This window comes from Protopterus annectens, chromosome 4.part0 (genome assembly GCF_019279795.1).
Source record: "Protopterus annectens isolate FY-2018-M chromosome 4.part0, PAN1.0, whole genome shotgun sequence".
In the NCBI taxonomy this organism is placed as follows: Eukaryota; Metazoa; Chordata; order Ceratodontiformes; family Protopteridae; genus Protopterus; species Protopterus annectens.
The window spans coordinates 1,347,527,900-1,347,549,492 of record NC_056733.1 but is presented as its reverse complement, the minus strand read 5'-3'; the positions used below and the strand labels follow the sequence as shown (position 1 = coordinate 1,347,549,492).

At 44.9% G+C, this 21,593-nt stretch overlaps 1 protein-coding gene across 1 annotated transcript in view; it reads left to right on the top strand.

Moving 5' to 3' along the window:
* AFAP1L1 (actin filament associated protein 1 like 1) overlaps positions 1–21,593 on the top strand; it is a 507,629-nt gene that overhangs the window by 251,881 nt on the left and 234,155 nt on the right. The window contains exon 7 of the mRNA XM_044069203.1: positions 20,680–20,891. Coding sequence (XP_043925138.1) covers positions 20,680–20,891 — 212 coding nt within the window. The remainder of the gene's footprint in view (positions 1–20,679; positions 20,892–21,593) is intronic.

The window sequence follows — 21,593 nt, the reverse complement described above, 5'->3', positions numbered from 1 at the left end:
TTCTGTGCCAAACGCACAAGCTGATGTCCTTCTATTCCTATGTTGCATTATTCTGAGTGTGGAATTCCCCACCTCAGATGACCCAAACGTCAGCTCCTATACAAAAGCATAAGCCTGGCTGCTGTAAGTGCGTGGGATGTCACACGTAGGGCCATAAACCAGGGACCTTAAATGTGACGTCTGCATGCACAGACCTCAGAACTTTTCAGGCACAGTCAACCATCACATTGATCGCTTCACTCCTCTACTTTGAAGACGTCTAAAGGTAAGTACCCCATTGGGGATTTTTTTTTGCTTGAGCTTGGTTTGCTGTACCCAACTGTTAGCCAATGTCCACTAAGAAGGGTAAATGCTGATGCGGGTGCCAGATACCGCATAAGGATACGCGCAACTGTTGCGTTTTCTGCCTAGGCCGAGAACACGACCATACCTCTTGCCTTGTTTGTCAATCATTTGTACCCAAGACCCTCCAAAGCCATCTAGCCACCCTAAGTCTGTATTTAGAAAACCAAAGGCTCAAAAAGCTAGCCCTCAGGATGGATCCAAAGTCACCTGCCCCAGCTGAACAATCATGGAAAAAGGTCAGGTTTCCAAGGCCTCGTCCTGCCAGCTTCCGATTTAGGAATTGAGAGATGTCTGTTAGAGCTGTTTACTTCAGCGACTCCCCTCGAGGAAGCCACTTCAGAAGTAATGGCCAGCATGTCCATGGATGTAGCTCAATCATCAGTTCCTACCGATATTGAGGGGGAACCAGATAATGCCGGATGACCGACCAGGAGGCCATTACCTGAAGCCCCTACTCTTGTCCAGGCCACTGAATCCAGGCCTTCTCCTAAGACCACTCCTTTGAAAAGAAAGCAGAAAACTAAACCATAATTGACTCTCCAGCTGACATGGACATCCTCCAAAATGGCCTTACTGAGACGGACACCTGGTGTCAAAGTCATGGCCTCAAGCTAAATGCCAAAAAATGCATAGTCATCCCATTTGAGAAAAACAAAACACTCACGAATTACCACATAGGTGGCAGCCCCATAATACAGAAGAGGTAATAAGAGATCTGTGGACCCAGGTAGATAGTAATCTCTCCTTTGACAATCATATTGCCAAAGTAGTTAGGGAATCCTTCTATGTGGCCCATCTAATTACTAAAGGGTTCGCATCTAGAAATAAAGAAGTTATAGTGCCTCTCTACTCGTCACTCATTAGACCCATCATAGAGTACATTGCCCCATTTGGGATGTACCTCACAAGACACTTCCAACAGCTGGAAAGACCACAAAAGTACCGACCCAAGAGGATTACTGGCCTCAAACATATGTCCTATGCAGCCCAACTGAAAAAACTCCGGCTGTACTCAGTGGCATTTCGCTTACTCAGAGGTGATCTCTGCCTGACTTACAAAGCCATGTCCAACTCAGAATTGATGGACATGCTCCACCTAAAGAAATCCAAGTCACTGCAAGGCACACGCTCTAATGAGCTAAATCTCGCCACAGCAATAAATAGAACATGCTGGAGGTATAGATTCCTGTCACAGAGGCTCCCCATGCTTTGGAACAAAATTTCAAACTACATTAGGCAGAGCCCCCCACTAAGACTCTTCAAGAGAAACCTTGACAAGTGGATGGGTAACAGAAAATACACCCCTGGGATCACTTCATTGGCTCTGCTTTACAGAGGATCAGTTAATTAATCAATGGGGTGGCGAAAGCCGACACACTCTGGCTAGGCTTATAAATGCCCTTGGGCAGATAGCCTAGTTCCTACCTATGAACCTATAAACATCTGCCTCCACCCAGAGAGGGAGTTCCAGACTGGTAATCCTTCAACTCCTTGATGCAGGCCTTCATGGCCCTTAGGCCCACAACCTCTTCCCCCTCCACCATTCCTGTTCTCCGTCCTAGGCCTACCTCAGCTGCTTCTTTCCTCCTTCCCACTGCTCATGAAGGGGAAGAAGAACAGGAGGCTTACTACTCATCTTCAGATGAATCCATTACTTGTTCATCTCAAATTGCCTCTACACTAGAATATTATTCCCCTGATGAAGAATCCATAGAAGGGGACTTTCCACCAGAAGATATCACATGTGGGGAGACCATCACAAAGCTGAAAGAATACTTTAAATGGGACAGTTCGCAAATGACTAAAACTCAAGATATACTTTGAGTTACATTAAATGGAATCTCCTTCCCCATCAGCCATCCCACCAGTTATTCCTGCCTACCTTGATGCATTCTCTTCAGCATCTAAAAACCCAGACTCACAACTTTCTGTCCCTAAGAGGCCTGACCATTTCTGTAAAGTACCAGATGAACAAAAACTCCTGGTAAAACCACCCCAGAAGACCCAGCAGTGATTGCTCTATCCCCTGACAAGCAGTCAAGACTGAGTCTTTCATTGTCTCTCTTGCCTACTGACAACGAAAGTAAAAACATGGACAGGATAGGCAAGAAGGTTTATACGTCTTCCACCCTAGCCTTCAGAGCTGTCAACTACCAAACCCATATGATAAAATATGCTTTGGACCTTGAATCCCAAGCTTCTCCTCTCCTGTCATCCACACCTGACTGCCCTAGCAAGACAGAGGTAGCATCAAAACTGGCCATGGCTTCTCAAGTGGCCAGACTTTCTATTAGATACCATTATGATGCAGCAGAGGCCTCTGCAAGGTCTGCAGCTTCTGCATCAGTACACCGCAGATATTCTTGGCTATGCCTTCAACCCCTACCAGAGAATTTCAAGTAAAAAATCCCAGATGCCCCTCTAGACCATGACCTCCTGTTTGGTAAACAATCTGCAGACCACTTTAAAAGCCTTCAAGAGAAAAGTAAAGAGCTTCAAGACGTCAAGCAACTGCTGGTGTCTCCCATTCCTAAATATTAACTAAATATTACATAAATTACCCTGCTAAGACTACCTTTGTCAGGAGGACATCCTCCTCTGCTACCTCATCATCTTCCAGGCATAGGAGAGGAACCAGGAGGCAGACCATCTCCAGACCAGCAGCCTCACAGCCTATTCAAAGACAGCCCTTTCATGACAGAAATGGCTCCAACAATGCATGGACTGCCTTGCCTACCTCCCATTGTCAGCCTGCCTCTCCCACTGCCTCCCTCTTTGGAGATCCATCACCTCAGACCGCTGGGTGCTAGCAGTAGTACAAGAGGGATATTTCCTCTCTTTGAAGGAAAACCCTATACAAGGGGCATTCCACCCCCAAAAAAATCAACTACACCTTATTCCCCAGGTCCTACAGGACCTTCTGAACCTAGGAACTATAGAACCTGAACCTACAAGACAAGAAGGAAAAGGCTTTTACTCAAGATTATTTCTGGTCCCCCAAAAAAGATGGCCATTAGAGGCCAATACTGGATCTGTCCTTTCTAAATATATTCCTAAAAGTTCCATCATTCAGAATGTTACCTCTACAAACCCTTCTTCCACTGTTGCCAGACCAGGCCTTTATGACCACACTCGATCTGAAGGAGGCCTACCTCCATATTCCCATAAAACCCTCCCACAGAAAATATTTGCATTTCACTGGGCCCTGTTCACACTTTCAGTTTACAGCCTTACCCTTTGGTTTATCTACTGCACTCAGGGTAGTCACAAAATGCCTAACTCCAGCTATAGTTTTTGCAGAGCCAAATGTGTCCAGATTTATCCCTACCTAGACAACATCCTCATTCTAGCAGAAAGAGAGGGCACCCTACAAAACCATCTGCAGTTCACCATTTCCCTGCTTCAGAGCCTGGAATTCACCTTCAACATCTCAAAGTCATCCCTAACCCCCTCAGCAGGACAAAATCTTTTCTGGGCTGCAGGATCAGAACAGACCTGATGCGGGCATTCTTCCCTCAGGACAAAGTTCTCTCCCTCTCTACCCAGTTTCCAAACCTACTGCAGGTTCAACAGATATCTGCAAGACAATTCTTGCAGGCCCTGGGGCTAATGGCAGCCACCATCCCTGTGCTGCCTTTGGCCAGAATGCATATGTGAAAACTGCAGTGGTACTAGAAGAATGTGTGGTCCCAACACGAACACTCTCTAGAGTTTCAGATTACTCTCTTGCCCTGCCTCAAAGCAGAGCTAAGGTAGTGGATTCAACAAATCCTAATGAACCCAGGCCTTCTATTTCAACATCCCACCCCAACCCAGCACATACATACAGATGCATCAGATCTAGGGTGGGGGGCTACCATGAAGGGCTTCATGGTACAGGAGACCTGGCATCCTACCCTCCAAAAGAAACCTATCAATGTGATGGAAATGACAGCAATCCTTCTGGCCTCAAAAGCTTTTCTCCCAGTCCTGCAACCAGGACCCCTTCAAATCTTCACAGACAATACCACAGTCATGTGGTACCTCAACAAACAAGGAGGGGCCAAGTCCTACCTCCTGTACTGGATAATAATCCAAATTTGGGACCTTGCCTCCAAAAACAACTTATCTGTGCATGCAACATACATTCCTTCCCAGGACAACCAACAAGCAGTTATTCTCTCTACAGCATGAGTGGATGCTCAATAGGGACATTTTTCTAGACATTGTCCACCGGTGGGGCACACTTCAGGTAGATTTTTTTAACTCCCCCCAGAACAGACAATTGAAAAAATTCTGCACCAAGGATCACTTTCCACTTGCCTGGAGGGGTAGATGCCTTCAGCATTCCATGGAAGGGACGGTTTCTATATGAATTCCCACCCTTCCCTCTCATTCAGAAAGTCCTCCTGAAGATCAGTAAGGACAAACCCAAAATCTTGCTGGTAACTCCCTATTGGCCAAGGCAGCACTGGTTCCCCCTACTACTCTCACTAGCCAAGGGCAATCACCACAAGTTACCCCACAAGGTGGACTTACACAACAGAAGGGAACTCTCATTCACCCTCACCTACAGATGTTAGGTCTAACACTCTGGGTGAACTCTCATTCACCCTCACCTACAGATGTTAGGTCTAACACTCTGGGTGATAAACTTTTAATTCCTTTCAGACACCACTACTCTGAGGACGTGCTTTTAGTCCTGAGGGAGGCCAGGAAACCTACTACATGGAGAGCCTACATGTTAAAATGGGAAAGATTATGCAAGTGGTGTCTCCATAGGCACAGGGATCCCTTTCAAGTGGATGCCCCTCTAGTCCTTACTTATGTGTGGGAACTTATCAAGGCTGGCCTTTCATACTCCTCAGTGAAAACCTACCTATCTGCAATGTCTGCCTGCTTACCACTAGAACCCCCTCTACTAGCCAGGCTAGATGTTAAATTATTCCTGAAAAGGGTCTTGGTCATCAGACCACCAAGGAAACCAGTCCCACCTCTTTGGGACCTAAACTTCATCCTGGAAAAACTCACTGTGCCTCCTTTCAAGCCAGCCAGTTCTGCAACGCTTCAAATGTGCACATGGAAGACTGTACTGCTGGTGGCCCTTACCTCTGCTAGATGGGTGTCAGAGTTAGAAGCTGTCATGGCCTGCTCACCCTACTCTACCTTCCACAAGGATAGGGTGACCCTACGCACTAACCCTTCCTTCATGCCAAAGGTGATAAATGATCTGTCGTTAAACCAATCCATTCACTTGCCCACCTTCTTCCCCTCTCCCACTAATGATAGTGAGAGCTTACTCCATTCCCTGGATGTGTACAGATAACTACTCCAGGGAGTAAGAGCTCATTCTACCAGGGCCGTGGCATCCTCCAAAGCCTTTCTCAAAGGCCTGGACATGGCCTCCATTTTGGAAGCAGCCACCTGATCCACCATACACACTTTCACCAGACACTACAAATTGGACCATGTCTCCAGAACCAGGGAAGGTTTTGCTAGGGCAATCCTGCAGGGCTTTCTGGGATCAGCTACCTCTACCTCCACCCTTCCTTCTAACTAAGCTGTGGCACTCTTTCACACTAAGAATACTGCAACATAGGAATAGAAGGACATAGAATAGTTGTGTAAAATCTTACCATAACCATAGATGTCCTTCTCTTCCATGTTGCAGGATTCCTCCCCCCACCTATTCCCTTTTTTTCTATTGACCTTTCTAAAGGGCACCCTGGGGCACACCCTAGACCACGGTCAGACTAGCCAGCAAATGGAACTTTGTACCACTTGACATCTTTTGGCTCTCTCTACTGGACTGTCAGACTGGGCATTTAAGTTCTGAGGTCTGTGTGTGGAGGCATCACATTTAAGGTCCCTGGTTTATGGCCATACGTGTGACATCCCATGCACCTACAGCTGCCAAGCTTAAGCTTTTGTATAGAAGCCAACGTTTGGGTGGCCTGAGGCAGGGAATCCCACTCTTAAGAATACTGCAACATGGAAGAGAAGGACATCTATGGTTATGGTAAGATTTTGCACAACTATTTTTTCCTCCTTGTCAGTTTTTGCTGGGGTCTCTGGTTTCCTATTACCTTCCAAAGACAAAACAGAAGTTGAACTGACTGTTATTTAAGTTTGTTTGTAGATGGATATGCAGTATGTTGTGTACATGTGAATATGTTAATTGTGGTTGTGTGAATGTAAGTGAGTTGGTGCATCCTGTAATGGACTGGCCTGACAGTATGGGCTCTGGCACCCCACAACGCCGAATAGAATAAAATAGATTTTTGACAGTGAATAGGAACCAATGGTCAGAGTACAGTGTCTACATTCTCTGCAGTACAGAGACATCTTTAATGAACACAGCAGTGCTTCCCTCCAAGGTTTAGTAGGCATTGGCCTTCCAAGGATTGGTCCTTTCCTGCCTCTTCCAGACCTTCTCAGTCCAAACCCAGATCCAGCAGAGCTCCCAGGCTTCAGTCCCAGGGTACGCACAGGACTAAGCAGTGGGGGGCCTCCACTTCCAAATCTGGGAGTAATAAAACTCCCCCCTATGGTAAACTGCCGCAATGACTTCTTTTTAAAACTTCCAAGCACTTCTCAACTGACTGCCCTTTGGGGGGAAAGATTGCTCTTCATGCAAAGAACTGGGACCTCATTACCCAGGACAAACGGGTTTTAAATATAGTGTCCCAGGGATACAGATTTCACTTCCACATGTTACCAACACTAAGCGGGTGGCCAGATCTACCCCCAAATCAGTGGGCAGAGGCCCAAAAGCAAGTACTTTCTCTTTTAAGCATGGGGACTATTCATTTGGTACCAGAAGAGGAAAAGGGACAAGGTTTATACTCAAGACTTTTCCTGGTACCCAGAAAGGACAATTCATGGCATCCTATTCTGGACCCGTCTACTCTAAACACCTTTTTGGTGATTCCAAAATTCAAGATGCTGACTCTTCACCATTTGCTCCCTATGCTAGGCAAAGACGCCTGGCTGGCAACACTAGATTTAAAGGAAGCATACCTGCACATCCCAATCAGGGAATCTTGCAGAAGATATCTACGCTTCAAAGCAGGCTACACGCACTGCCAGGTCTCTGCACTTCCCTTTGGCTTATCTACTGTGCCCAGGGTATTCACAAAGTGCCTAGCTCCAGTCATTGCATTTTGCAGGCAAAGAAATATTCAAATATACCCATACCTGGACGATTGTCTAATTCAGGCAGAAAGCCAGGACATACTTTTGAATCATCTGGCCTTTGTACAAAGGGTGCTAACTTGTCTGGGGTACAACATAAATGAAAAGAAGTCACACCTGGTACCCTGTCAACAAATTATATTTCTGGGAGCAAGCTTGAATACAACTTCCCAGATGGCTTTCCTCACATCAGAGAAACAAATTCATTTGACAACCTACTTCAAACAAGTGGCCACAAAAACCCTTCTATCTGCAAGGCAAATACCACAAGCATTAGGGTTCATGGCCTCCAGCATTCTTCTAATTCCATATGCAAGACTGCATATGAGGAAACTACAATGGTATCTAAAAAGCCTATGGTGTCAACATTCTCAGGATCTAGAAGCAATGATTCCTACCTTGCCTACGGCTAGAGTTCCTTTGGTGGGCAGAGGCCTGCCACCAAAACAAGGGATTACCATTCACACTACCCCCTGCCACCCAAACCCTAACAACAGATGCATCAGACTGTGCATGGGGGGCTCACCTGGCAAGGAAGTGCATTCAGGGAAAATGGAACTCAAGTCAAATGCACCTGCATATCAATCAAAAAGAAATGTTAGCTGTACAGAATGTTCTGACAGCCTTCAAGGACCACATTCTTCCAGGACAATTAATGGCAGAGACAGACAACACCACTTTTATGTGGTACATAAACAAGTGGGGGGTACACATTTCTACCCCCTCTGCAGACTAGCCATGGCATTGTGGAACACAGCCCTGAGCTACCAAGTGCATCTACAAGCTCAATTCCTGCCAGGAAAACTAAACACACTGGCAGACGAACTAAGCAGAAACCTCATGGACCCACACGAGTGGAAACTGGAACCAAGAATTTATAACATACTGACAAGCAAATGGGGGAGCCCAGATATAGACCTGTTTGCCTCCCCCCAGAACTATCAATTGGACAAATTTTGCACAAGGACTCCCCACAGACAAGCTTGGAAATCTGGAAAAAACTATCAGTTTATGCCTTTCCTCCTCTGCCTCTGCTCTCCAAAGTACTACTAAAGATCAAGCAAGACAAACCAAGGACAATTTTAATTCCACCAGACTGGCCACGCCAACACTGGTACTTCCTCTTGCGCAGTGTGTCACTGTTGGCCCTAAGGCATCTGCCTCAGACTCATACCCTATTGTCTCAGCAGGAAAAACAGATTCTGCACCCTCAGCTTCACATACTGAACCTAGCAGCCTGGCTAATTACCTAATCTCTCCTTTACCATCCCTCAGTAAACCAGTGATGGATGTCATTTTAGAGGCAAGGAGGCCTAGTACTAGAAAATCTTATGCTGAAAAATGGAAAAGATTCTGTGCCTGGAACCAGTCTCAAGGGATGAGCACAGCAGTGCTCAATTTACCTCAGATTTTACAATACATTGCTGTAATGATGCTTCACAATGGCCTGTCTTTCTCCTCCATCAAAATTGATGCCTCAGCTATTTCAGGTCATTATAACACAGAACCTCCCCTCTTCTCTCATCCACTGCTCAGAGGGGCCAAAAATTTACGACCACCCAGGAGAGCTCCAACTCCAGCCTGGGACCTTAACTTTGTATTGGAGAAACTCACTCTTCCTCCTTTCGAGCCAGCTGCTACTGCAAACTTAAAATTCCTTTCTTGGAAAACAGCTTTCCTTTTAGCAATCACTTCAGCAAGAAGGGTGTCTGAATTACAGGCCCTTATGGCAGTGAAGCCTTTCATCATCTTTCATGCAGACAGGGTGTCCCTCAGGACTAACCCCTCCTTCATGCCCAAGGTGGTATCCAGTGTGGCCCTTAATCAGTCCATTCATTTGCCAACCTTCTTTCCTAATCCACAGAACAAAGGGGAATGGATACTGCACTCCTTAGATGTGCACAGACAACTTAGATTCAAATTGGACAGGACTAAACCTCAAAGGAAATCTGAACAACTGCTGGTGGCATTTGCTGCAGGGGCAGAGGGGAAGGCTATTTCAAAGCAAACCACTTCCAAATGGATGGGCCATTACATTCATTTCTGCTACAAGCACCATGGAAAACCTATCCCACAGGGGATCAGACCCCACTCAACCAGGGCTGCATCTACCTCTACAGCCTTTCTCAGAGGCGTCCCTACCAGGGACATCCTAGAAGCTGCTACATGGAGTTCTGTACATGCTTTCACCAAGCATTACCATTTGCCAATTTTCTCTAAATCCAGAGCTGGCTTTGCCTCTGCAGTCTTGCAGGGCCTTATAGCTGGTCCTAATGCTATCTAAATTCCTCCTCCCATTCTTAGCTTTGGGAATCTACCCAAATGTGATGACTGCAACAGTGAAACACAAAGAACATAGTACAGTTGTGTAAACTTACCATAAATGTAGATGTTCGAGTGTATTCACTGTTGCAGTCCTGTTTACCTTCCCTTCAGCCCCCTTACTTAATTTGGTTGTACCTCTACTCTCCTTTACTATGCTCAAAAGCTTTGTGGTGTATTTGCTTTTTTGTTGGAGGTATATCCTTGTTTATTTTTAGATTTAATTGCTTCTCGTTAGGGGGGGCACCTGACATCTGGGGCAAGAAAAACTGATGTAATGGCGTCGGCTGCATGTTTTATACCCCTGATGACCTGACGTCATGAAAGAAGGGACAGCAACCGATGCAGGACCCAAGACTTTGTTAATCAGGCTGACTGAGGGCTACTGCAAGCAGGTAACCCAAATGTGATGACTGCAACAGTGAATACACTCGAACATCTACATTTATGGTAAGTGTACACAACTGTATTATTCCTGTCTTCATTTTCTTGTTTCTTTGTCCAACATGAGGGTATGTTATTCTTGACTGAACAATATGCTTTCCCATAGCTATTTCAAAAAGTGTCTTTCCTGTATTGCCTCGTAACGCCCAAGTATGTTGATGTCAGACACTTTGCCCTTCTTACCTGGGCATTTTGATAAGTTGCTGTCAAATGCCTGTACAGGGAAGGTGTGAGGTGGGACATAACTCCTTCTATCCCAGCAGATACCGTTCCTATGGTACAGTGGTACAGCGGTACAGTGCCCCATGATTTGATTCCCTCGGCCTGCATTGCCTAATTGTGTAACTCTGACCACGTAATTTAACATGACAGTGCTCCAGCCTGAGTGTGAAAAAGATACGTGTAGTTCAGTGCTCTAACCCAGCAACAAGTACAAATAAAATAATATAATAAGGTATCAGGTACAGTGGCAGCTTTTGTCTACATCAGTAGTAGCATTGAGATTTGTGTGGATGTGCACACACATATGTGCGAACATGAGTGTTTGTTAGATAAATGTACGTAAGTAATTTTTAATGCATGATACTATGCTGATATCACATATTTGTCATTCTGTGGTTGTTGTGCAAAGCTTTCAAAGTATTTCTGCAAGAGTCACAGTGCGCTTATAGTTATGTATATACTTGTGTGCATACATATACATATACAAATGTATGCATATATGGATTTTTGTATCTTTCTCTGTCATGTATATATATATGATGTACCTCACTAGACACCTGCAATAACTAGAAAGACCACAGAAGTACCTCACTAAGAGGATTAAGGGCCTTAAACAATTACCCTATGAAGCACGACTAAAAAAGCTCCAGCTCTTCTCAGTCGCTTACCGTCTGCTCAGAGGTGACCTATGCCTGAACTATAGGGCCATGTCAAACCCTGAATTAATGGACATGCTTCACCTCAAAAAGACGAGATCCCTCAGAACCACTCGTTCTAGCGACTTGAACCTATGTGCAACAATAAACAGGGCATGCTGGAGAGATAGATTCCTGTCCCAGCGACTCCCCTCACTCTGGAATAGAATCCCAATCCATATTCGACAGAGCTCCTCTCTGACCCTCTTCAAGAGAAATCTTGATGAGTGGATGGGTAATTCTAAGTTCTACCCTGGGATCACTTCAGGAGCCCTGTTGACAGAGGCCCAGGTTACTAATCTAATGGGGAGGCGAAAGCCATCACTCTGTGGCTTGGCTTATAAATGCCCATGGGCAGATAGCCTAGTACTTACCTATGAACTTGTATATATATAAATATATATATATATATATATATATATATATATATATATATATATATATATATATATATATATATATATATATATATATATATATATATATATATATATAAAATATGTAATACATATATATAAAATATATAATATATATATATATATATATATATATATATATATATATATATATATATATATATATGGGTCTACTTTGAAACATCTAAAACACATAACATCTAATTTCATAACATTGAGACCAGAACATCTAAAACACATAACATCGAATTTCATAACATCTAACACTACAAATCACAAGAAAATAACATCCCCTCCACGTATAACAACACCAAACTACCAAACACACTTTTTACTACATTTCTGCAGGGGGGCAAGCCCCCCACCCCATAAATTAAATATACTAACTCCAAGATTGCACTACAGTGGGAAAAAGTTAATTTCCTAACTCCACTGTATCAATCGTCCCTGCAGAAACATAGTAAAAAGTGTGCTTGGTAGTTTGGTGTCATTATATATCATTGCATGTGGAGGAGATGTTATTTTCATGTGATTTGTACTGTTAGATGTTATGAAATTCAATGTTATGGGTTTTAGATGTTTTGGGTTTTAGATGTTCTGGTCTCAGTGTTATGAAATTAGATGTAATGGGTTTTAGATGTTTTGAAGGGGACATATATATATATATATATATATATATATACACACACACACACACACACACACACACACACACACACACACACACACACACATATAGCCGTGTGTATGTGGTAAAAGCAGAGGCCTGTACATTAATCTCTTCATTGTGTCACGTATTTTAAAGTACAAGGATCAGTAGGGTCTTACAAAGAGTAAGTACATATTTTGTGTCCTTGATATTCATCCAGTGAACTGCCAGTGGAGTTATTTTAGGTGTGGTCATAAGTGATTCCATCTACTAACCTGTGGGCAGCGTGAGTGACTGATGACTGCTTCAGAAAGTAAGGAGAAGACCCCTGAGTGACAGAAAGACTTAGGACTAGCAGATCTCCAGAGTACCTTTTTGAGCATTTGATTGTTTCTCAATACTAAATTGTAAAATATCATCAAAAAGGTCTCTGGCAGCAACAGTACAAAACACTGACACATCTGTAGTTGCCAGATGTGGCTGCATTGATATATGTTTGGAAGTGAACCTGCATGATCAGATGTAGCCTGTGGGATAGGGCTGAACATATAGAAGTGACAGCCATTATGGAAGGGGGAGACCATGCACCACCTGTTTCAGTGTCACCCATGGGTATACAGTGCCCCTCTGCATACACATACATGTATGTGTATCTATATGGCTATCTGCTTACCAGTAGTACTGCCAAAAGGAGGAAGGCAGGCCCAGCTGCTTAATTACCTCTGTCAGAGGATGGTCTCCTTTGAATGGCATTCACTCAGGTTTGTGCTAAGAACAAATGAATGACATGTTGTCAGAGGCTGGTCTCCTTTGGATGGCATGCATCCAAGTTTGTGCTAAGAACAATGAATGATATGTTGTCAGAGGATGGTGTCCTTTGAGCGGCATTTGCCCAGTTTTGTGCTAAGAACAGTCAGTGACATGTTGTCAAAGGATGGTCTCCTTTGTATGGCATTCACCTAAGTTTGTGCTAAAACCAATGAGTGACATGTTGTCAGATGATGTTCTCCTCTGAATGGCATTCGCCCATATTTGTGCTAAGAACAGTGAGTGACATGTACAGTTTATAACAACAGTGTTGTAAGTATAGTCACGCATCTTCTATGAGAAGTCAAACTTAGATTATCTGTGAAGACACTAGTTGAGTCAAAGATGCACCCCTCTGAAACTGCGGTGAAAAAAAAAAAACATTCTTTTTTGCAGATGGAAGCCTTGTCTACAACCATCGAGGACCTCACCCACCACCCCCACCATACATGTATAGTAACTGTGTGGTCACACAACATCTGAGTAAAGAGGAGACGGATAGTAATGGTGAAACACAGTTTGCCTAACTGCATTCTAATGGTAGAAATTACCTCTGAGTAAGCACATTCAGGAGATAATTCACTGAGTTTGACATGTACAGTATTCTTGTTGGTAACCTACATTCAGCTGCTTGTAGCTGTCCCAGTGAAAGTATAATCTGTGCCTGAAAAGTAATCTTGTGTGAAATGACACTAGTGAAAAACCTAATGCAAGCTAACTAGCCTGGTGCTGCATTTAAATATCATATTGATTTTTAAATTTTCATTAATCAAATTCATTCGATGTTATGTAGTCCAATCTCTCCTACATTCTTACCTGTTGGTTCAGAGCCGAATATCGGCTCCGACTTGGCCAAACCTTTCTAGCTCAAAGTCTTCTATTGGCTGGGCTAAGCAGGTATCCCATGGTGCACTGCTCTATATTCCCAGATCTCGTTTGCCACTTGTGTAGCTTGGACGTGGTCTCCCTCTTGACTGTGGCTAAGTACCTTTTTTTCTTGTTATTTGAGAAAATTTCTTACAAACAAAAAGCTATTTTCATAGCTAGTGTTTATTTAGTGTTGTTTTGGTTTAGGTAGTGTTTTGTGGTTTGTGGTATCCCGCTAACTGTTCTTTTGGGCTAGGCCCTTTTCAGTTAGAGGACCTAGTCCTCTTGTCCTGTGTTGTTCGCACTAAAACCGTTTAAGTTAGAGGTTTTAGTGTCGGTTTCCTCTTGCTATTTGTGGTCAGAAAACCATTTTAGTTAGAGGTTTTTGGCCTTTTTTGTTTCAGTGTATGTTCCTTCTGGGGTTTGTGTGTGTGCTGTGCAGTTTACTAACTTGTTCCCGCTTTTTGTGGTGTTGTGTGTCTGGGTCCTTTCTTGTCAGACAGTGACTAGTGCTGTGTTGGTTTTTGTGATTGCTTATTGGAAAATGTCCAAGGATTCCAAAGAGCACAAACCTTCGGGTTTTAAAAAGTGCACTAAGTGCGGTTACAAAATGTCCATCACGGATGGGCACTCAATTTGTGTTTATTGCATGGGAGCCATCCATCTGCAGGAGTCCTGCAGCTTCTGCCATGCTTTTAGTCCAACAGTGCTCCATGAAAGAAAGAATAAGCTGATTTTAAAGGGACTCTTTAAACCCTCTTTCGAAGAGGCCATGGATTCTTCTCCCAGTGCTAAACCTAAGTCCTCAAAATCTAAAAAGAGATCTCTGGCTCTGTCAGTTTCTTTGGAGCCACTGGAGAAAGTCACAAAACTTGCTTCGACCTCCTCGGCTCCACATGTCCTCGGGGCCACAAGAATTATTGGTGTTGATGGAACCGGCGTCGGCTCCAATTATATTGGAACCTCTTCGGAGCCGATCGGCCAGTCTTAGACCAGTTTCACCTGAGAAGAGATCTCGATCTCCCTCCCTGTCCTCCAAATTCTCCAGGACCCTTTCTGATGTGGATGTTGATAGGGTGGTGCAGAGGCTCCTCCGGTCACCAGTTTTGGCAAAATTGTTTTCGGCTCTGGCCCAGTCAGCTCCGGAGCCCGTCCCAACCCCTTCTTCGATCATTCCTCCTCTGAGCGCATCTCTGTCTTCGGAGCCAGAGTTTTCTGCGCTGTGTAATGTTCCTAGGTTGGTTCCGTCCCCGTCGTCTCCATCCACGGGGTTTGGGACTCGAGATTCTTCAGTCGGGCCCGAGGGGGACATCTCGGGACATATTTCAGTTCCGAGTCTTCCACTCGGTGCCTCGGCTCGAGGGACCCCAACTCCTGTCTTGGTCTCGGAGGCTGGCCAGTCCTCGGACTTGGGGGGGCCTGCTTTTGAGGCCATGCGGACTGTGCTGGCCAGATCATCAGCTACATCATGCCGGTCGGTCATTCTGTTCCCCCGCCCCTCTGGTGAGAGCCTCTGATTACCTCCTATCTGTAGACAGCAGAGCACCAAGGCCTAGGGATACCCCCTCGAGTGGTCTCCAAGTTTCTGAGGGCCCTTCAGAGTTCGTGCCTGATGAGCCCCCTAGAAAGAAAATGTCAAGAGGAAGCACATAGACTCCCAGGATGAGTCTCTCACCTCTGATACTGACCTCGAGGAATCAAAGGGGTCCCCCAAGTCATCCTCTGATAATGTTTCCTTCTCCGACATACTGGAGATACTGAAACAAAGAGGTGACCGGCCGTCCAAAGCCCCCTCCGAGGAGGAGTTGGTTTTCCTTAAGGCCTTTGGTGCTCAGCCCTCTGCCTCCAGGGTGTCCCCACCCTTCGACGAGCTCCTAGATTTAATTTGTCGAAAGGTGTGGGAAAACCCTGATACTGTGGAGCCCGTACCCAGGCATCCCAACAAGTTTCTTTCTGCTCCCCCCGGGTAAGGAGTTTATGTCCAAAGGAGTCCCTATGGATGCCATGGTGGTGGCAGTGGCCACTCAGAAGGAAGTAGCAGAGACTTCTTCCTCCGTCCATCCTCCTAACAAGGAGTCTAGAACCATGGACCGGTACAGGAAGCATACCCTCTCGTCAGCAACCTTTACCTTACGGTCGCTGAACTATCTGTCTCATTTCACTCGGCTCCAGAGAGATCTCCTCAAGGAGTTAGAAGATACTCTTGCAGGTAATGTTCATGAGGCGGTGGCCCAGATGGTTAATGCCCAGGTGTCTATCCTCAGTTCCATAACCAACTCCTCCATGCGGCTCATCTCATATGCAGCCGATGGAGTGAGTAGGGCAGTAAGCTCAGGAGTTGCCCTTAGAAGGCAAGCCTGGTTGCGTCTTTGTCACTTCACGGAGGCCTTCAAGTCTTCTTTCACTGACGCCCCCTTTGATGGTTCTTCTTTGTTTGGAACCAAAGTGAAAGACACTCTCACCAGGTGCAAACAAGAGGGAAAGACCCTGTCTGCCGTAGGGGTCTGTTTTTCCCTTCCCTCTAGGCCTTACCCCAAGGCCCAGCTGGGTGGGAAGATGTGGTTCAAAAAATCACAGAGGTTTTTTCCTGCCACACAAGGTGAGTCCCCCTCCAGAGGCAGAGGAGGGGGAGGTTATTCAGGGAGATGCTGCCCTAGAGGCAGAGGGGGCCCTTGCAATTTGGGAGACCACGATTCCTTTCGCGACTCCTGCTACTCTCGTTCCTGAGGGAGTGCCCGGCTGTTCTTATCCGGAGCCAGTCGGATTTCGTTATATCCGGAAGCCTGGAAAAGCATCACCCAGGACCAATGGGTATTACGAATAATTTCCGGAGGTTATGTCATCCCGTTTACGTCAGACCCCCCTTCAGTGAGAAAAATCCCGAATGTTCCACCCAGTCAAAGGGATCAAGCAGCCTCAGATGTTTCAAAGCTGCTAGGAAAAGGAGCCATCCAACGTGTCCCCTCAGACCAAGTCGGATTAGGGACTTACTCAAGATTCTTTTTGGTGCCGAAAAGAACAGGGGACCTGAGACCCATATTAGATCTCAGCCGACTGAACAACTATGTACAGAAGTCCAAGTTCCATATGGTCACACTACAATTGATTCTCCCATTGTTGGGAGAGGAAGTATGGATGTGTTCCATCGACCTCAAGGATGCTTACTACCATATCAAAATGGACAGGGCATCCAGGAGTTACCTATGCTTCCGGCTGGGAGCCAGTCATTTCCAGTTTCGAGCCCTGCCCTTTGGTCTCACCACAGCCCCCAGGGTGTTCACCAAATGTATGGTGGTGGTGACTGCTCACTTGAGACGTCAGGGATTCCAAGTGTTTCCGTATCTGGACAACTGGCTCCTTACCGCCCCCACCAGGGATCTGCTAGTCCAAACCAGGGATGCTACCATCGCTCTATGTCAACAGTTGGGCATAACACCAAATTGGGAAAAATCTGCCTTGTTGCCCTCACAGCGTGTCACCTTTATAGGCACAGAATTAGACACCGTTTGAATGTGAGCATTTTTACCGCAGGAAAGGATCAGAGTCTTACAGCAACAGATACACAACCTGATGCCCCTGAGGAAAGCAAAGGCAAGATGGGTTCTTCAACTCCTGGGGTCCATGGCAGCAACAGTTATGTTGGTCCCTCTAGCAAGATTGCACATGGGAATTCTTCAATGGTTCCTCTTTGTTCAATGGTCTCTCCAAAAATTTCCACTTTCTCACCCCATTTTGCTCACGGACAGATGCAAACAGGATCTCAGTTGGTGGCTTTGCACCAACAATTTGGACAGGGGAAAACCCTTCGTTCCACCCATCCCGGTTGCCACAGTAACCATGGATGCCTCCCAGATGGGGTGGGGAGGGGCATTATCTTGGCAGGACAGTCCAAGTCACTTGGCAAGATCACGAGATACATCTGCATATCAACATCCTAGAGATGAGAGCGGTGCTACTTGCGTTGCAGACACTTCAGAGCTTTCTGACTCTAGGGTCAATTGCAATACACTCGGACAACATGTCAGTAGTGTGGTATCTAAACAAGCAAGGGGGAACCAGATCTTACCCCTGTGCAGAGAGGCCATGCGAGTGTGGCAGTGGGCAGTATCTTCCCAATGGTTTCTGGTGGCAATGCACATTCCAGGGAAGTCCAACGTGATAGCGGACAGGTTAAGCAGAGCTATTCTGATGCCTTACGAGTGGTCCCTGAATCCTCTAGTTGCAGAACAAATCTTCAGTAGATGGGGTCAGCCTTGCTGCAACCTTTTTGCCAGCCCCCTCAATGCCAAATGCAGCAGCTACTTCACGCTGATCCCCCCACAGGGGGAGTCACCCAGGGACGCTCTAGTTCACGATTGGCACTCCGGTCTGCTTTATGCTTTCCTTCCATTTCCCTTGCTGTCAAAAGTGATTCAGAAAGCACAGTCCTTGGGAAGCAGAATGATTCTGATTGTTCCACACTGGCCTCATCAAGTCTGGTTCCCCTTTCTCCAACCCTACATTGTGGACACTCCTTGGATTCTGGACCCACAACCAGATTTACTGACACACATGTCGAGACAGTTCCACCCCTCTCTGATGACCCTCCGGTTGACAGCCTCGCTACTCCACTTCCTTCATTAGTTAGGCTTCACCAGTTTTCATTGGAAGTAGTTCACATTTTATCTTCCTCTCATAAGCCCTCTACTAGGAAGATTTATTCTAACAAATGGAAGAGGTTTTCTACTTGGGCGCATACCCAAGGAATTGATCCTTACACAGCCCCGATTGCTTCAGTCTTGGAGTTTTTGTCTATGCTTTTCCATCAGGGTTCCACGTCAGCTACCATAAAAGTTCAGTTGGCAGCGACATTTAATTTTCATGTAGCGAATGAGCCTAGTCTCATGGCTCAGAGACTCTGTAAGGCTTTCCTGAAGGGTACTCTATTACTCCGTCTTCAGGTCTCCGAACCTATCAGGCCCTGGGATCTCAATTTTGTTCTACAAGCCCTCACTTCACCACCTTTCGAGCCTGCAGCTACCTGTGATTTGAAATTCTTGACCTGGAAAACAGCCTTTTTAATAGCAATCACTTCAGCCAGGCGAGTTTCAGAAATTCAAGCCCTTTCTATCAAACCTCCATACTTGATCTTCCATAAGGACAGGGTTTCTCTTAGACCAAACCCTTCTTTCCTTCCTAAAGTGGCTTCTGTATCCAATCTTAATCAATCTATTGAGTTGCCTGTATTCTTTCCTCATTTTTCAAACAAGGCAGAATTTAAATTTCATCAGTTGGATGTACACAGACAGTTACGTTTCTATCTGCACCGAACAAAAGATATCCAAAAGTCTGATCAACTATTTGTCTCCTTTTCAGAAAACAAAATTGGGTCACCTGTCTCCAAAATCACCCTATCCAGATGGATATCTAGTTGCATCTCTTTCGTCTACTCCGCAGGAGGAGAACACCTGCTGTTTCCGGTTAAGGCTCACTCTACTCTGGCTGTTTCTACATCTACAGCCTATCAAGCCAGATTGTCGATGGATGATATATGTGCTGCAGCTACTTGGGCTTCTCCTCACACATTTGTTTCTCATTACAAATTGGACGTGATATCTAGGGGCAGATCATCCTTTGGTTCCACAGTACTCAGGAGTATTTTCCTATGAGCCACCCAGGATGTAGGTGTTAGGGACGCTGTCCTACGTGTAAGAATGTAGGCGAGATTGGACTACATAACATCAAGAAGTTATGTACTCACCATAACGTTTGATGTTATGCAGTCCATCTCGCCTCACATTCTTACTTACCCTCCCACCTTCCCCCTTCCTGGAGGATCTGTTTTTATTTACAGAGTTCCCTTCACCTTTAGCTTATTCTTTTTACCTGGATGTTGTGTATGCATGCGATATGAATGAATATTCACAGCAAACTAGATCTGGTGATATGGAGCAGTGCACCATGGGATACCTTCTTAGCCCAGCCAATAGAAGACTTCGAGCTAGAAAAGTTTGGCCGAGTCGGAGCCGATATTTGGCTCCGAACCCATGGGTAAGAATGTGAGGCAAGATGGACTACATACATCGAACGTTATAGTGAGTACATAACTTCTTGTTTTCTCTTATCCAGTTTTTCCTGTTCAGGGTTGCTTGTCAGGCAGAGCTTATCTTGAGAAGCAACAGAGAACTAATTCTGGACCAGACACCAGTCATTTGCAGGACACACACAAACATCACAGTAACAAGCCACAGAAAGACACATTCAATAAAGCCTACACTAAGTGTACTACACGATATATATTCAATAAAATTCTTATCTCACTTTTGTGCTTTCTAGTCACTCAGAGAGATTACACTGTGTACATGTAGTCTACACTTTGTGGTAACCTTTATGAATCCCTGTCTATATTTAAAGCAGGAAAAATATCAGTAGGAAAACTAAAATTAGGAGGAAGAAGGTGTTTATGTCTGTGTTGTCTGTTTTTCAGAACAGTGTATACTTAGTGTATGCTTTATTGAATCCAGCCCACAGTTTTAGGCACAGTAGACTTGAAACAGTAATAGTCTGGTAATAAAGAATAAAGGACAGGACCAGTTACATACTGGTAGATACTTACTAGTTGAGTAGTAACTGATTTGAAAATGTTGAAACAGTACTTAAGATAGTATGAGCAGTGGTTTCAGAAGTAATTTAAAAGTGTGTTGCCAGTATCTATGCAGCAGTGATGATTACAAGACTGACATGTCATGCCCTCTTACAGACAATGACTCTGATGCCATGAGCAGCTCCTATGAGTCGTATGATGAAGAGGAAGAAGATGGGAAGGGTCAACGCTTAACTCACCAGTGGCCATCAGAAGAGTCATCCATGAACCAGGTTAAGGACTGTCGGATTTGTGCTTTTCTGCTGCGCAAAAAGCGATTTGGACAGTGGGCAAAACAGCTAACTGTAATTAAGGATAACAAACTCATGGTAAGATTGCATCAGGCTAAGTTAATGTATTGGTTACCCTTTTGATAGCCATTTTTTTGGGGGGGGGCAATTTGGTAAGATGTCCTTTGTAGTGACACCTAAATAGGTTGTTTCATTAGATGTATTTGATCTTTGTATTGCATTTTGTATTGTACAGTAACTGATACTGCAGTTATACTTTTATATTTCATGTGTATGCATGAAGTTAAGCCCTATGTCTGTTCAGTTTGAAAAAAGTGCATTGTACATGTAAGAAAATCAAAAGACCATATAAGCAAGTGGATGACAAGCAGACACTCCCCTGGCAGCAGAGGAGGAAACAAAAACGTTTAAGAACTCTGAAACTGTACCATTCCATGTGCTCATTTACTTGCTAGTCAGAATTATTCAAGTCCCGTTTCTTTCATGCTTTAATCTGTTTTCCTGCTAGGAGAAACAACTAGGTCTACTATGTGTTCACATGCTGTTTGTTCGAGACATGCTTACTCGGTTCCATTTGTTTGAAAAGGGAAGTGCACCAAATCCCACAGTCCTGATCTCCTGTAATGATTTAGCCCTCCCAACACCCTATCCTGCAAAATGGTATAGCACTACCAGAGCTCTACCTCTATCCCTAAAACATCCTTCAAACATTCTAATCCACAGACTCCTTTCCCTCTCAAAAAATCTAAACCTGTCCCCGCTTTCTAACCCTGAGACTCC